This window comes from Symphodus melops (assembly GCF_947650265.1).
Source record: "Symphodus melops genome assembly, chromosome: 3".
Lineage (NCBI taxonomy): Eukaryota > Metazoa > Chordata > Actinopteri > Labriformes > Labridae > Symphodus > Symphodus melops.
In genome coordinates, this window is record NC_136693.1 from 1,339,578 (window position 1) to 1,355,125 (window position 15,548).

At 44.8% G+C, this 15,548-nt stretch overlaps 3 protein-coding genes across 4 annotated transcripts; 2 read left to right on the forward strand and 1 right to left on the reverse strand.

Moving 5' to 3' along the window:
* The first annotated feature begins 637 nt into the window (after positions 1-637).
* On the forward strand, positions 638-5,541 carry stmn4l (stathmin-like 4, like). Of its 2 annotated transcripts, none has more exons than XM_079339719.1 (7): positions 638-759; positions 2,410-2,474; positions 2,565-2,660; positions 2,787-2,992; positions 3,448-3,615; positions 3,726-3,743; positions 4,290-5,541. In XM_079339719.1, exons 2-7 carry the CDS (start codon positions 2,462-2,464, stop codon positions 4,296-4,298), a joined length of 510 nt encoding a protein of 169 aa, XP_079195845.1. In that variant the 5' UTR covers positions 638-759; positions 2,410-2,461; the 3' UTR covers positions 4,299-5,541. The 2 variants fall into 2 exon arrangements, with proteins under 2 accessions (XP_079195845.1, XP_079195844.1); XM_079339718.1 differs by having other exon boundaries at positions 644-759; positions 2,784-2,992.
* A 584-nt stretch (positions 5,542-6,125) lies between these two features.
* il17a/f1 (interleukin 17a/f1) lies at positions 6,126-7,385 on the reverse strand. The gene is made up of 3 exons (XM_079339720.1): positions 7,365-7,385; positions 6,605-6,810; positions 6,126-6,429 (listed from the first exon to the last, which is right to left on the reverse strand). The coding sequence occupies exons 1-3, from the start codon at positions 7,377-7,379 to the stop codon at positions 6,171-6,173; spliced, it is 480 nt and encodes a 159-aa protein (XP_079195846.1). The 5' UTR covers positions 7,380-7,385; the 3' UTR covers positions 6,126-6,170.
* Positions 7,386-8,261: 876 nt separating this feature from the next.
* On the forward strand, positions 8,262-15,519 carry il17a/f2 (interleukin 17a/f2; the record flags this gene model as incomplete). The annotated part of the gene is made up of 4 exons (XM_079340331.1): positions 8,262-8,360; positions 13,414-13,500; positions 13,915-14,090; positions 15,276-15,519. The coding sequence occupies 4 exons, from the start codon at positions 8,262-8,264 to the stop codon at positions 15,517-15,519; spliced, it is 606 nt and encodes a 201-aa protein (XP_079196457.1).
* Between the last annotated feature and the right edge of the window lie 29 nt (positions 15,520-15,548).

The window sequence follows — 15,548 nt, forward strand, 5'->3', positions numbered from 1 at the left end:
CTGCCCCAAGGGGGGTCAAGACCAGAGCAGGCCAGTGGTGGTCTTGACCTCTCTTGATTTAAAAACTATTATTATTGATGTGAAATTAAGATAAGATATAACTTTATTGATCCCTGCAGGCGTTGCAGCAGCAGTATAGAATAAAAAAAATAAAAGAGTCAAAAACTGAATAAAATAGTAACATAAATACAATCTCAAAGAGATTTTTACGTCCAACCATGGAGTAGATCACATGACCAATTTAAAAAAAATAAAAAAGTGCAGGTATTTCTCTTTGCACATGTTTTTTTTTCCTTCTTTTTTGGACCGTGTAAAATAAAAACATTAATTCTCACAGAGAAAAGATGCTTCATTCCAGATTAGAGCAGTTTGCTCATCTCCACCTGCAGTCAACACAGAAAACATAAACATTCACATCACAACACACACACACGCTACACACACACGCTATGTTTGGACAGATCAACACTTTTCTTTCAGGTGAGATTCTGAAAGGTGACGAGCTTTTTGTCTGTCTGAAGATCTCTGTCAGGAACGTGGAGGATTCCTCTGAAATACCCCCCCCCCCCCCTCTGAACCCCCTCCTTCTGTGCCTCCTCCACCTCCTCACTCTGCCCAGCTCAACCAATCACAGGCCAGTCTGCTGCCAGCCAATCAGAGGGCTTGGTTGTGATGTCATGCAGCAGACTGCTGTTTGGTGCTGAAGCTGCTGAGCTGCAGATCTTCAGTCTGAGCAGAGAGACCGAGCATCACTGCAGGGTGAGTCCAGACGCACATATTCACACTTCTACATCCACTCCGTCCTCTTCTTACCATTCTCTGTGTTTTCAGTCTTTTCACTTTTCTGCATGTTTGCATCTCACAAACCTGCAGCCTCTTTTAGACCAACGTTTGACAAGCAGGTTCCCCTCATCAGATTGTGCTTTCTTCTTTATCGTTTCTAATCCTGCACTTTGACTTCAACATTTTATTTCTTTCTTTCTTTCTCGTCATTGTTCCCCGGCTTCTTTAGATTCTTCTCTGTGATGATTAATTTAGCGTTTGAGCTGCGTGCACCGCGCTCGCTCTCCTCTGCAGAAGGTGATGCGCTTACTGGCAGAAATGACATCATCGTTTAGACCCTGCACACACACACACACACACACACACACACGGTCACACAAAGACAAAGCTTTACAAAGGTGTTTGCATTCGTCTCTGAATGAGAGATGATTGAAATGTAGGAATTTCACAGATAACAAGATTTGTGTTTTTTTCAGCTTTTTAACTGAAAAACTGAATCTGAAGCATTTCCTGTAACGACCTGATGATCTGCAGCTTTCCTCTGCATCATTTGGCTCATGTGATTTGAGTGTTGCTGTGTGTTTTAGAGTATCTGCTTGTTCTGTGGCCTTTGCACGTTCCCTCTGAGCACACAGCGAGTTTGTAAAGTAGCTGAGCGCTCATCCAGGACACTTTGAGGAGAACGCTGCAGCAGCAGCAGCTGTCGTCGTTGTTGTTGTTGTTTGCAGAGTTTGTGCAGCCGCAGGATGATGTGATCGTTGGATGATTCATGCTCTGAATCTGTGAGTTTAAACTCCTGCGGCGCGTCGTGTCTCATGTTATCTTCACACTGTGTGAGTGAGTTTATTTTGAACACGACTGACATTTAAAGCTGTTACTCAGTTTTCTCTGAATAACTCAACTCAGAAATCGGACCTTTAGATTTAAATTGGGATCTTTTTCATTCTTGGTTTGAGTCTCTGGACGTCTGCAGGAGCGTGCAGCAACTCGCTCACAAAATGTAGGAGAGACTTAGGAACTGTTTAGCGTGGAGGAAAGAATCCTCCAGAACTTCAGACTGCAGATAAACGAGCCAAACTAAGAAAACTTCAAACTGACTTCAGACTCCAGCTGATGAAGATCTGCTGTTTCAGAGCTCTGCTGCTGCTGTGTTTCTGCAGCTGCTCGACACACTCTGACTTTGCACTGTGGAACTTTTGAAGTTCAGTTTCTGATCAGGGTGTTCAAACGCCTCCTGACATATATATATTCAGACTCTTTGTGAGGACGGTGGATGTTTTCATGCTTCTGGAGAAAATGAGTTTTAATGAGCAGAAACACGTGTTGTTCTTATAATTCAACTTTTATGACGCTCTGTTAACTGGTGCTCAAATCACAGCTCGTTAGAAAGACTCTGAATGAAGCAGCCAGTCGCATTTGATCCCTCGGCGTTCGTTTATCATCCATTCCTCATTTCTGCCCGTTTGTGTTCCCAACCTAACAAACTCTAAATTTTGAGACATGCTTTTTTTTTTTTTTTTGCACACGCAGCTCCGCCCTCTGCAGGCCGGAGGATGCTCAGTGTTTCCTCTGCAGGTGTTGTTTTCACTGGACTGACTCTGACACGAGTGTTTTGTCTCTCCTCAGGAACAGAGTCTACCTCACCACAGTGTCCTTGACAGAAATCAGCAGCAGCACGATGACTCTAGCAGGTAACACACAACTCATCTTTAAACCCTCTCTCACTGCTTGTTCCTTGGTGTCGATCACTCGCCTCACCTGTCTCCCTCTGAATGTTGCAGCGTACAGAGAGAAGATGCGAGAGCTCCCCCTGGTGTCTCTCTTCTGCTCCTGCATCCTCCCCAAATTTAAAGAGACACCAGCCGATAAGACTGAAGGTCAGCAGAGCTCTTTTTCATGTCACTCGATCAGAAGAGTCCAAACTCCAGATTCAGTCTAAATATGTTTCTTCTTGATCCGTCAGCAGAGTTTCTTTTCACGCTCCTTTGTTCTTCATCCAGCAGGCGTGGTCGACTTGAACTTGTGCAACATCCGGGACATGGAGGTGATCGAGCTGAGCAAGAGGGCGAGCGGCCAGGCCTTCGAGGTCATCCTGAAGCCACCCACCTTCGATGGCGGGCCCGAGTCCAAGGCCACCACGCCGCCCCGTGGGAAACCCTCGCTGGAAGAGATCCAGAAGAAACTGGACGCGGCCCAGGAGCGGAGGAAGGTGTGTGATTATTGGAGATTATGTTAATAACAGACAGATTAGCTCCAGTGTAAAGACGAGGCTCAAAGTCTCCAGATACACTCATTTAACCAGGTAATTAACCCTTTGAGATCCAGACCCTAACCACACACACACATCACAATTAACATGAAATGATTAAGAATAAACATTTAAAATATGCAAATTGTTCAATTGTTTGGTGAGAAACTAAATTCCTGGACAGATTAACCCTGAGGAAGCCCTCAATTAATAACCGAACTATGAATAGCGTTTCATTTAATGTTTTAAGCATTTTATGACAATGGACCTTTTCTTTGGTTAAAAACATTACATCACATTACAAGAATTATTTAGGAGTAGGATTGGCATTAAATTGACCAAACCGGGTTAGAAATTTAATGGCGCAACATCATTTGAATTAAAACTAAAAAAATCCTCCCTCTGTCTCCCTCTAGTGTCAGGAGGCGGAGCTGCTGAAACACCTCGCCGAGCGGAGGGAGCACGAGCGTGAAGTCGCCCAGAAAGCTCTGACCAAAGAGCGGCAGGAGCATCGCGCCGACGCCGAACAGGAGCAGAGACAGATGCACCTGAACGCCTCACAGGAGCGGCTGCAGGACGAGGAGGTGAGCGTCCGATCCTTGACAGACTTTATAATATTTATAATAATATAATAATCTGACTGTTGATGGGAACACAAGACTAATCAGAGCTTTCTCATGTGTGTGTGTTTCAGGACAAACACAGTGTGGAGGTGAGGAGGAGCTGCACGCGACAGAGGGGCATTATGGGTAGATTTTCTGAGAGCACAGGAGGAGCCAACAAAAATTCAACTATGGAAAAGTGCTGTCTGAGAATAAACTCAACATTTTAAAATGTAGATTTAGACTGAACTTTATTGACTCCCTCGGGGAAATGAAGGTTTACAGCAGCAAATAAGACAAAAATAAAATGTAGCAGGTAACAAAAAAAAGTAACAATATAAAGAATAAGATAAAATAAATAATAGAACACTCTCGGAAAAAAGCAAAATATATAAAATATGGCTAAAAAAATGATTATTATTGCGATTATTGCACATACAAGTGAAAGTGTCCATGTGTTATTGCACAGTGAGGGTAAAAAAAAAACGTTTTTATTATTGGATTTCTTTTCACTGGATCCAAGAAAGTTAAATACTGAAATATTTTCAATGGCAGTTTTAACAGCAAATCTAAAAAAGATAGTTTTTACCTTTGTTCTTTATGTTTTTTTGAGAGTTTGCAGAGTGCTAACTCCGCCCCCTTCCTTCTACCTTCAGGTGTCTTGATGGCCTGATCACAACACAAGCTGAACTTCATTTGGAAGCCATTTTGGAGGGCTGATGGGCGCCGTAGACCAGGCGCTGCCTCGACCTGGAGAACGACAGGAAGAGACTCTGAAAAGAGAGAGAGAAGAAGACGAAGAGGAGGAGGAGGACTGAGGGCGAGAGGGAACGTCTTCTGTGATACCAGAACTCTTCTTAACATGATGAACTCCATGATGCTGCTGATTCAGTCATCAATAGATGGATCACAGGGGGTTTAACTGTGTTTGTTGCCCTGCCAACAGTGCCATTGTGTTTATGTGTGAGTGGTTATGTATGCATGACAGAGTCGACATCTTCACAACCAAATACTGTACAACCAGAACTGAACCCAAAGGAACCCGTACCCCAAAAGGGACTTACCTTTATACACTTAACACTGGACCTTTTCAACTTCTACTCCCAGAGAAAACAAATGGGCTGGACTTCATCTTGGGGTCGCCTGTACTTGCTGGAGCTTACCGGGGTCGAGTGGCGTCAAACAGCGACATTTGATCTGAAAGCGATCACAAAGCAGCGTCTCTGAGAGAGCACATCAAATCCAGCGAGCGAGCCTCGATCGTAGTCAAGACTAAGAAGACCAGTCAGAGACGAGTCCGAGCTGTGGCGTCCTCGCACGGGTCAAGACCGGCAGAACAGGGGAAATGTAACCTTCAGTTTGTCAGGCTGTGAGATCAAAGCCAACGCTGAGGTCAGCAGAGGTCACACACGTGAAGACAAGTCAGACTAAGAACGCACGAAGCCGACTGATTGGAGGAACAAACATTAAGCTGGAAAAAGAGTGAAAAAACATTTGGTTTAGTTCTGTATTTCCTAAAGTCTGGAGCCGTAATTAGCATGTTAGCATTGATGCTACCGGCTGCAGCTACATGTCAGCAATGAGAGCCCTGCTGCATGTTTGTGAGATGTTAGCGATGAATCTGCTCTGCGACATCAACAACAAACAGCTAGCTAGCTTGCGCAGATATTAGCTTTACTACAGGCTAAAAACAGGACACGCCCCCCTCCAACCGCCCTCCGCAAACATTTAACCATGAGTGAATTTAACAGATGGACAAAGTGAGACTTGACTGTGTACGTTGTTTACAGCTGTTTGTGTGTGTCAGTCTGTTTCCCTGGCAACGTGGATGTAAAAGAGTCAGGGTGACGATGATGTACAGAAATATCATTCTATTTTAAAAATTGAAGATTAAACGATGACACTTTATTTCCTTGTTCGACTGTTTTATTGAGTCAACAACACATTCAGCCCCTGAACACTTCACACATGAAACTGAAATAAATACTCTTCACCATCACTTATAAATAGAAAAGTTAAGTTAGAACAAAAACCATAAATAGATTGTAATAAATAAACACACCCAGTAATAATAACACATTATATTTAAACTTAGGCTTCAGTCCGACGTTTTCAAGACAAAGAAAAAACAGAAAAATCTGCCTGTAACTTTTAGTAGAAATGAACTAATCTTTGCATGAGGAGATACATCGAGGGTTTGTTTCAAAAATCAATACTTTGATATCTAATCGCTTCATTTTGAGGAGACGAAACAGAATTATGACTTCTACGAGGAAACCCTGATTAGAGTTTAGACTGCAGTACTCATTTTAAACACTAGGGGGCGGAGCTACATACTGCTCCTTTAAGAAAAGGGTTTCTCATTATTACAGCAAAACAGTGTGAAATAAAATGTATGGATGTATTCCTCTTAGGGAGTCCGTAGTTTTAGTTTAAGGAACAAAAACATTTTTTAATTTTTCTTTTTTTTTTTGGCACTTCCTGTTCTGCTTTTTGTCTCAGACTGACCCAGGAGCTGCTCCGAGCTCATCCAGCCTTCACTGTTGGATCTTTATGATCGGGCGGACGCAGGTGCAGCCCACGGCGATGAGGCGTGACTCCAGGCGGAAGTGGTAGCTGTCCTCCGATTCTGATTCTGCCCCTGCTGATCTGACCCGGCGCAGGTAGAACACTTGGTGCATGATGGGTCTGGACTCCAGGCTCAGGTCCTCCTGGCCCTCAGAGTCCAGACATCCTTGCAGCAGACAGCGAGCCTCGGAGAGCACCGGTGGGAACCGAGAGTCATCGCGGGAGATGCTGAGGACGAGAAGGGACAAACACGATTAATTTCATGCTGACATTTTATATCAGAGCAACTTGACCTCAGAGGGTTAAAAAAGTTTACTTAAGTTCATGTATATGTAAGTGTGTGTGTGTGTGTGTGTGTGTGTGTGTGTGTGTGTGTGTGTGTGTGTGTGTGTGTGTGTCTTACTTGTAGGTCCACGGGGAGATGGAGGAGTTGTGCAGCGGCCTGATGTTTCTGACACGAGCGAACGTCTTGTGGTCGAGCTGCAGGGGGACGGTTTCAAGTGATGCGCCGCCAGAAGACTTCCTGTGTGTCTTCCCTGAATGTTTGATCACAGCTGCCCCCTCTGTCATCATCATCATCATCATCATCATCACCATCATCATCACAACCTGAGGAAGAGGAGAGGAAGTGTTACACCCTGGACTGGGTCTCCTGTCAATGCAAACCCTGCACCCTTTTTTCAGCCTCTGCTGTGGGTTCATGTGTGGCAGCTCTTGGAGCCCCCTAGTGGCCGGAAGCCTGCATTGCCTCTTGACGAGCTGAGTGTGAAGTCCTCAGAAACCAGTTTAAATCGGTGACTAAATATGTTCAACTTTTAAACGAGTTCTTCTTAATGTTTCAAGTTTTTTTGACTTATAACACAAAATATATATTTGATAAACGACGTTAAATATAAAATAAAAATGTGCTGTGATTAGATTGTCATCGTTATTTTGGATTTAATGTTTTGATTTTCTGCACGTGTGAAAATCTGAAAATGACTTTTAAGTTTTGGTTTTAACAACCAGCAGGCGCGTAAACACACTTTAATCCTTATTTTCAGAATGCCTTTTGAACCTTTCAGGCCTCCGTATGTCGGCATTATTTCGGATAAAACACGTCTCACGTCCGGCCTGATCTTTGAACGACTCAGCTGAAGAAATGAAGCTTCTCTTACCGTCACTTTGGATGAAAACATGCTGAGAGTCGTGCTTTGAGTTTTCCTTCTGTGTCTTCAGATCTGGTCTTTTGTCAGATGTTCCAGTCTCGCTCTTTCGGGGTCCTCGGGCTCGGCTGGAGGTTCAGGTGCTGGCAGTTTGATGGCTCTTCTCTCCTGAAGTTCAGACCCGACGTGGAGTTTCTGTTTGCAGGTGATCTTCCTCTGGTGTTCTGCTGGACTCGGCGTCCTCCCCCTCTTATTTATCCGGCTCGTCGTCAGAGTCAGCGCGGCCGTCGGACTTCCTTTCATGATGTCATCACCTTTCCTGTCATCCTCTTCTACTCCATCGTCGTTTCTGTGTGTGCCTTTGATCCTCCTCTGTAAACCACACAGGCTCGACTGCATGACAAGGCCCGATGCTCGACCCACTTTCACAGCCGAGATGTCGAGGTTCAACAATCCCACAGAGCAAAAAGCTGCTGCACGTTTTCTAGGTCACCATTTTTATCTCCAGCATCAAATCTGCACCTTGAGAAATCGGTTAATATAAAGTGCAAATCGAAAGCAGTGTGTATCTTTCCATCGTCTGCATCGACTCCCATCGATAATTTTTCTGAAACCGGTTTAACCTCAAACTTCACTCGTAATGATTCCAGATTAAGAGAGATCTCACAGCATGCAGCGTAAACGTTCTTGCATCCTGTGCCACACAGCTGACTCTGTTTCATAACGAGAAACCGCACAAAACGGTTTCTATTAAGAAATGCTTTTGTGGAAGATCTTGAATTAAACCCAAACCGCCGTCGGGATAAACTCAAGAACAAACCAGAAAACTAAAACAGTGTTTTGGATTCATGATCACATTTCAAACAGGATAACTCATCTAATACGCACGCTAGTGTTTAAAATGTCATCACGATCATGAGTTCTCAGAACAACCAAAACATCCTGCCACCTCAGCTCGCCAACGCACAGCTCTTCATCGTCTTTGTTGCCCGAGATAAGACCGCCGTTTACACCGTGCACATCGTGCTTTATTAAAGACTCGAAACTAAAAGATTGAAATGTTACAAAATGTTTACGCTCTTCATAAATCATCGGAGAAGAAGAAGGACGATTTTCTCACTGACTTCTGTGCTTTGAGTATTCAAACCGTTAGAGTCTCCCCCTGCTGGCCTGTAGAGAGAATGCAGGCAGCTTGACATCTGAGACTCTGACCCGGTCCGGGTCAGTACGGTTACGTGTGGTACCCATTTCATGGCGTTTCTACAGTGAAAAGTTGGGACTGTTAAAAAACGAGGGATCCGTACCGTCCCTTCTGTCACGCCACAAAATGCACGCCGTACCGAGACGAACCGAACTGAGCCACTTGGTGGAAACGGGTGACATCCTGCCAGCGCATAGTGCGGGTGAGTGTTGAGCAAGACGTCGATGATGCTGCAGGAAGGAAATCATCTGAAGTGTCAAAGAGCAGTGACATCACAGTTGCTTTATTATCTGATGCAACAGGAGACATTTTGACATGTTGGTGATTTCTTGAGGATCCCTGGTCAGTCACACACCCCCCCCCCCCTCGCCCCCCCTCCCCCCTCGCCAATCCTCCGCCTGCTGAGTTCTCCGCTGCAGCATCACTCTCGCTGCAGGAAGTGACGCTGCAGAGTCTGACCTGGTTTACAGTCGAGTTGTGACTCAGGTGGGTCGGGTTCGTCTCAGCATCACGACCTCTGACGCTACGTTTCTTTTTCATCCCACACTTCCAGCTCCGCTCTGACCTGGTTTGATTAACGGCTTTGATGCTTACCAGTGATCAGAGAGACTCCTTCGTGATACTACAAACTAAGCACACCAAGGTCACCCTAACCCTGACGAGACGGTGGATGTTCTTCACACGTGTTTGTGTCTTTTAATGTCTAATAAATTATAGTTTGTGTTTGTATGTTTGGCTGCTCGCGCTGCAGCCTGTCGCAACCAGAACGCTCTTTAAAAAAAACATTTAATATCTCAACAAGTTTCTTTCCTGGTAAAATAAAGGTCACATGATAATTTTTTCCCAATGTCTAATTCTACTCTTTGGACTTCATGCAGAAACTAAGACTGGATTCTGCTGTTAGAGGCGGCTTATGTCCATTAGCAGGTTTTGGTGGTTTGCAGAAAAGAAGATGTATTTGCTATTCCTGCACAGATTGTTGCACACATACGAAGCATTTAAGGAGGACGAGCGTTTAAGGGCGTCATCAAAACAGAGTGTGCAATCACACGATCTGCACGCACGTCTTTATTTAAATAAATTACAAAAACGTCAGTGTGAAAGTCAATCAGCCCCTTTACTGCTCTTCTTCTCCTGCAGGTGTGTGTGTGTGTGTGTGTGTGATGTTGAGCTTCTCCCTCAGCAGCAGACCTGCTCCCTCTCTGCTCATCCAGCTGAAGGTGAACACCTGCTCTTCACTCCGCTGTCTCGCTCACCTGTGTTCTCTCTACCTTCCCTCGTGCTGTTCAGCTGCTTATTTCGTTTATATATATCTTGAAATGCGTCTTCTCTGTGTTTCTGCGTCAAACAGTGTGCAAACAGAAAAACCATTTCCGTTTTTAAAGATTCCCAGACACTGATGCTGTTGTGTAACAGTTTAATGTTCACAGGTTTGCCTTGTTCAGAGTGTATCGAGCATCACAGCAGAGTCCAAACACATTGACTTGGTTCGAGCTCTCGGATCATTGTTGACGCGTTGTTTCCGCACAGGTCGATCAAACTTCCCCACCTCAAAATGGAATTCATGAAGTTCCAGCAAATGTTGAATAAAAAAAAATCAGAATGAGTGAAGGTGTGTAGGGGGGAAAGATGACGTCACCTCATAGTAACGTTTTTTTTCCTCCCACCCACCTTCGACGTAACGAAGGTTGTCACAATTATTCCGAGGTCTCAGTTGGCATGTTTGTTGTGGTCTTCAGATGTACGTGATCACGCTCAGATTTAATAATCAGAGGAGTGTGTGTGTGTGTGTGTGTGTCACCCGTTCAGCGAGGCGTGGTCTGTTTGATCAGCGAGGCGTGGTGTGTCTTTCTAGGACTTTTCTTGCTGCGGTGACTGGAAACACCTTTTACAGAGAGGTGAACCAGAAGCTACAGCGGGGGCTTTCAGAGGAGACAAAGAGTCTCTGGTGTGGTCTGAGGCAACCACACACACACACACACACACACACACACACACACACACTCTGTGACTGAGTAAGTGAGTGTGCCGATGCAAAGTGGAAACATCAGTAAAAATTCAATATCTGTAATATGCAGTGGATCTCATGCAGGACTTTATTCAACGTATTTGCATCATTTACAATCTGCACAAACATGTTTATTTATTTAAGAGGCTGTAATGGGGGGGGGGGGGGGCCAAAGTTCGGCCCTTAAGGGGTTTTTTTGCGGCCCCCAACTTCAGTTGAAGAATCAGAAGATTTTGTCCCGAGGCCTCATTCAGATGGCTTATTTATTATTTTTCTTTTTCATGTTCGTGAGGGTTCAAATAGAAAATATTCAGTACAGTATTTTTTTTCTTTTTTTGTTTTAACAGCTGTGATTATTTTCCACTTCTATTAAAAAGAAACCTTTGCATATTTTTTTGCAAACAAGCAGACTGTCTGTTAACCATTTAATAACCTGAGATAAATACTGAAAAATACTCATTTAAAACATTTTGAAAAGCCTGACTTTTTATTTTTTTTAAATGAACACAATAGTTTCTCACTGCAGTTTGTTTATTGTTTATTTACATTGTTTTATAAGAGGTCAAAACACAAAAAGTTCTTTACAATATTATTTTGAAATACATAAAAATAATTGTGGCCGATTCTAACACAACAATTTTGGCCCACGAGTCAAAAAGTTTGGATTCCACTGCTGTAATATAACAGACAATATGTCAAAGACAGCCATGTTGTCATGACGCCACGCTCAGGATGGCGTCTTACTGCTACGCTCCAACTCATGCTAACCAACGTCACAGATCTGTGGCGCGTGTCCGGCTGGAGCCTGGAGCATCTGGCCTCGCGCCCTCCCGTCTGGACCTTTGTGAGCTTCTAATGATCAAAACAAAAGCGTGAGACGAGAAGTCTCCAGGCTGCAGCCACACCCGACTCCAAATCTGATCAACTGTTTTGATATCTCAGCTTCCTGATTGATGAGAAACTACACACACACACTCCATACTTCATGTGTGGAGAGCAGCGTGACTAACCTTTACCTTCTCTTATAAAATCATGCATGAAGCTGAATGTGCTTCATGGTAGCAGCTTTGTTTGTCTCTTTGTTTGTCAAGCTGCAAACACACAAATCTCTTATTGATCAAATCAGGTCGAGCTCAAAGAGATACTGAGATATCGTCCTTGCAGCGTGCCAGGCTGAGCAGGGCAACCAGAGTCGGACCAGGCGGCCTTATCGAGGTTTCAGCACCAACTTTGCATATTTAAGGCCGCTGCTTTGGTTTCAGTTTGTCAGCCCTCAGGGGCCCCCGTACTGCTCGGGGGTCCCAGGCAGGTAACAATCATTTTTTTACAGTTTAACTCACTTCTGGTTTAAAATAAAAAAAAGTGAATCTCGAAGTTGTGTGTGGAACTCCTGGTGTCACAGTTGAGGCTGCAGATGTTAATTGTACAGTTTGAGGTTCGTATTGGTTTCCTGTTTGTGTTGAAGAACTGCTGACAGCTCTGACGGGAACCAATCCGGAGATTTCTGAGACGGCTCCCCATCGTCTCTGTTTTAAACCAGGTCACACAAAAAGCTGCTGACTGATAACAAATTTTTAAAAAAAACCCTCGGTGCTCAAACCTCAGAGTCGACCACATCACATCGAAAACCACACACACACACACCCCCCACCCCCCCTCGGTGTGATGTCACAGGGAGGGGCGGGGCCACAAGGCTCTCTGCTGTCTAAACACCATATATGGAAACAGGAAGCTGATGACTGGATTACACTGGCTGCTTTCTGTGTGTGTGTGTGTGTGTGTGTGTGTGTGTGTGTGTGTGTGCATACGTTTGCATGCATGCATGCATGTGTGTGTGTGTGTGTGTGTGTGTGTATGCTTACTTTTGCATGCATGCATGCATGTGTGTGTGTGTGTGTGTGTGTGTGTGTGTGTGTGTGTGCGTGAAAGGTGTTTTTTTTTTTTTTTACTGTAGAATGAATTTGAAATGAACTTTTTACTTGGATTCTTAAACTCGAAGAGAAAATCATAAATTGTAATTCACATATTTACACACACACGTCATGCTCGATGAGCTAGCATCAAACTAGCATCGACTGTTGGAGCCTTGAATAGATCGAAGGTATAGATGAAGTATTTGTCGGGCTCAGGTGTGTAGTCTGTTGTGTTATTGATATCATTTATTTGTGATAATATTGAGTCAGGGGGAAGACGGGACCGTTTATAGATCACTGTGATTATTGAGTTAATGCTCTTTATCATAAGCTGATTTTTTCATTAAATAAAACTCAAACTTATTTTGACTTTTCACTGTATTTTTGGGGGAAAAGTGAATCAGACAAGTTGTTAGGGCCAGATCTTCTCCTCTCAGCTGATTCCTTTTTCTGGACGCCAATCGAGGCCTCAGCTCGCACCCGAGGAGGAGCAGCAGCGTCTGGACGCGCTCTCGCAGAGCTGCAGTGCATTGTGGGACGGTTTAGTGTGTTTCCGCTCCTTACTTTAAAAACACTGTTTTATCGCATCAACAAAATTGCATTCTGTGATTTCGGATCGTACGACGAGATTTGCCGTCAGATGTAAATGTTGACGTGGCGTCTTTTTCAGCACGCTATCTTCACATCTTTAGCATCTTTGGAAAACCCACTCTGCAAACACAGTGGACATGAAGCAGCAGAGGATTTGACTCATTGCTCTTTATCTGCGGCGTGCTCTGATTTGCTCGTCAGGGGTTTAGGGTTACATGGAGATGTTATCAGCTGACGTGAAGTCATTCTCTTCTGTGAAACTCGAGATCGAGTGCACAGATTACAGGAATCTCCCGTCTGATTGTTCATGTCGGGTTATCGTGTCAGAGATCTGCCCTTATCTGATCTGAGCAGATCATCATAAAGACAAGGCGGCGTGAAGACGCTGGACAGAAGCACAGAGACATCATGAAGCTGAGACGCAGCGTCTGCACTCTGCTGGTGAGCATCGACTCTTCTGGACTTTCATTTTTCCTGAACTACACGGCGAGAGAGAGTTATGCTAGGAAATGTTAAGTCTGGGTGACCTTCTACGCCTCCGTCTTCCCCGTTAGTTTTCTCTCTGCGTCGTCACATTTTACATCTGTGTGTCACTTCCTTGTTGTTTGGGATTATGTATGTAGTATTCATTTCCAGATTAGCAACAGAGCACGAGCAACCACGTCCACCTAGCTCGCCGCTAGGTACATTTTTGCCGTAGCCGTTTTGGACGCCCCTGGGTTTGCCAGATATGAGAGCAGTTATCAGGTGAACAGGTGTTGCAGCGATGGAAGCGGGCAGTGGAACTGCTTCACATAGAAGTGATTGTAGCCGATTTTTCGGTCCTCATCACTCACAGTATTGATCTCTTCTCAGGTATGTTGCAGTGTATTGTGGGTAGCCTCCCCTTCCTCCTCCTCCTCCTCCTCCTCTGTGGTGAAAGCTCCGCCTCCTGTTTGTGACTCCAGGTTGACATTCTCCTCAGACGTCTCCTCCTCCGCTGAAGGAAACGGGGACATCCACATCAGGTCCCTGTCTCCGTGGATCTGGAGGTCAGTTTGGTCGCTCATATGAACATTTATCTGTCGTTTTTTGAAGTGACGGTCGGTTTCTCTCTCGGTCTTCACAGCTCAGGTAAACAGGAAGTGACGAGGTGTTTTTGAACCAGCCTATTAACTAATATACATACTGATTACAAACAAATGCATGATCCACAGGACGCTCAAAATACCTGGATGTGTTCTGAATCAGGGAAGTCGGAATCAGATCAGTCTTCCTCACTGCACAGTTTCCCACAATGCAAAGCGTCAGGTCAGAGATTACAGTATCTGGGGAAACGATCACAATCAGACCAAAGATACACGAGTGTGTAGTAAGTGCAGTAAGTGTGTGCAGTCACCATCTAGGTTAGATTTCTGATCGTTTTATTTATTTATTTATTTTTTCTGCTGTCCGTTGTCATGGTAACTCATGTTTTTTTTTTTTGGATGGATTTGCTCTTGGTTCACTTGCCAGCACAAAGGCTGTTTGAATGCAGTCGTGTCCGGCTGCTGATCGTCCTCTCACAGAAACGTGTCAGTCAGGTGACATGACGGGGGGGAAACACCGACAGGGTCGCCCCTCAAGCTTTTCTACAGCTCACCTAAAAGATGTGTCCAATATATATTCACTAACTGAAACACCTTTAGACTGTCTGGGAGTGAAGCCGAAGTGTTTAGAGCTCCCCCTGCTGACCGGCTGCAGTATAGGTCACAAGCCCCGCCTCCTTCATGTTAACAGATGAGACGTGTGGCTTTAAAATCAAAATAAACGCCACATTATTCAAACCCAGATTCTTTTACAATGTTTAGATTGATTTCTGTCCAAGTTCCAAAAAAACCTAACTGATGTAAGGTCATGATTGACAGCTCTGTTGACCAATGAGGCTTCTTGCAGCAGCAAAAACCAACAATAGAGTCGTTGAACTTTCCGGCGGCGTTTGCTTCAATTCAACACAAGAATCTGTTCTGCTGACGCAGTCTGGGTAATCTTTGACGTTTCATCGGGAACTTAAACGTGTGCTCTAGATAGAGGAAAGGGGCGGGGCATCATTACGGTGGTTCCACCAGCCAGCTCCCTTCTGTGCACGTCTTGGCTCCAGATTACGTCGGTGCCCGTCCTGAGAGAATACGGTTAGCGTCCCTCCAACACGGCGATTTATTCTGTCCACTCCGATGACTCGTCTGTTGTTCCTTCAGGTCGCACACGGAGAAGAACCGGATCCGCTCGACGATCTGGGAAGCCGAGTGCAGCAGCAGCTTCTGCGTCAGTCCCAACCCGGGACAGATGGACACGCACAAATTTAACTCGGTCCCCATCTACCAGAACATCCTGGTCCTGCACCGGCAGGGCCGAGGACGCTGCTACAACGCATCGTTCCAGACTGTGGCTGTGGGCTGCACCTGCGTCAGGGCCAGAACCGACCAGGATGAAGCCACCTGAAGAGACACATATTTATACAGAGGATCATG

What these genes read in the sequence shown, in the direction of transcription:
- stmn4l (XM_079339718.1), top strand. An exon ending in ACCAGCCGATAAGACTGAAG is followed by an intron (nt 2,661 to 2,783) that starts GTCAGCAGAGCT and finishes TTCTTCATCCAG; the next exon opens with CAGGCGTGGTCGACTTGAAC. An exon ending in CGGCCCAGGAGCGGAGGAAG is followed by an intron (nt 2,993 to 3,447) that starts GTGTGTGATTAT and finishes GTCTCCCTCTAG; the next exon opens with TGTCAGGAGGCGGAGCTGCT.
- il17a/f1 (XM_079339720.1), bottom strand. An exon ending in ATCTCCCCGTGGACCTACAA is followed by an intron (nt 6,430 to 6,604) that starts GTAAGACACACA and finishes TCTCGTCCTCAG; the next exon opens with CATCTCCCGCGATGACTCTC.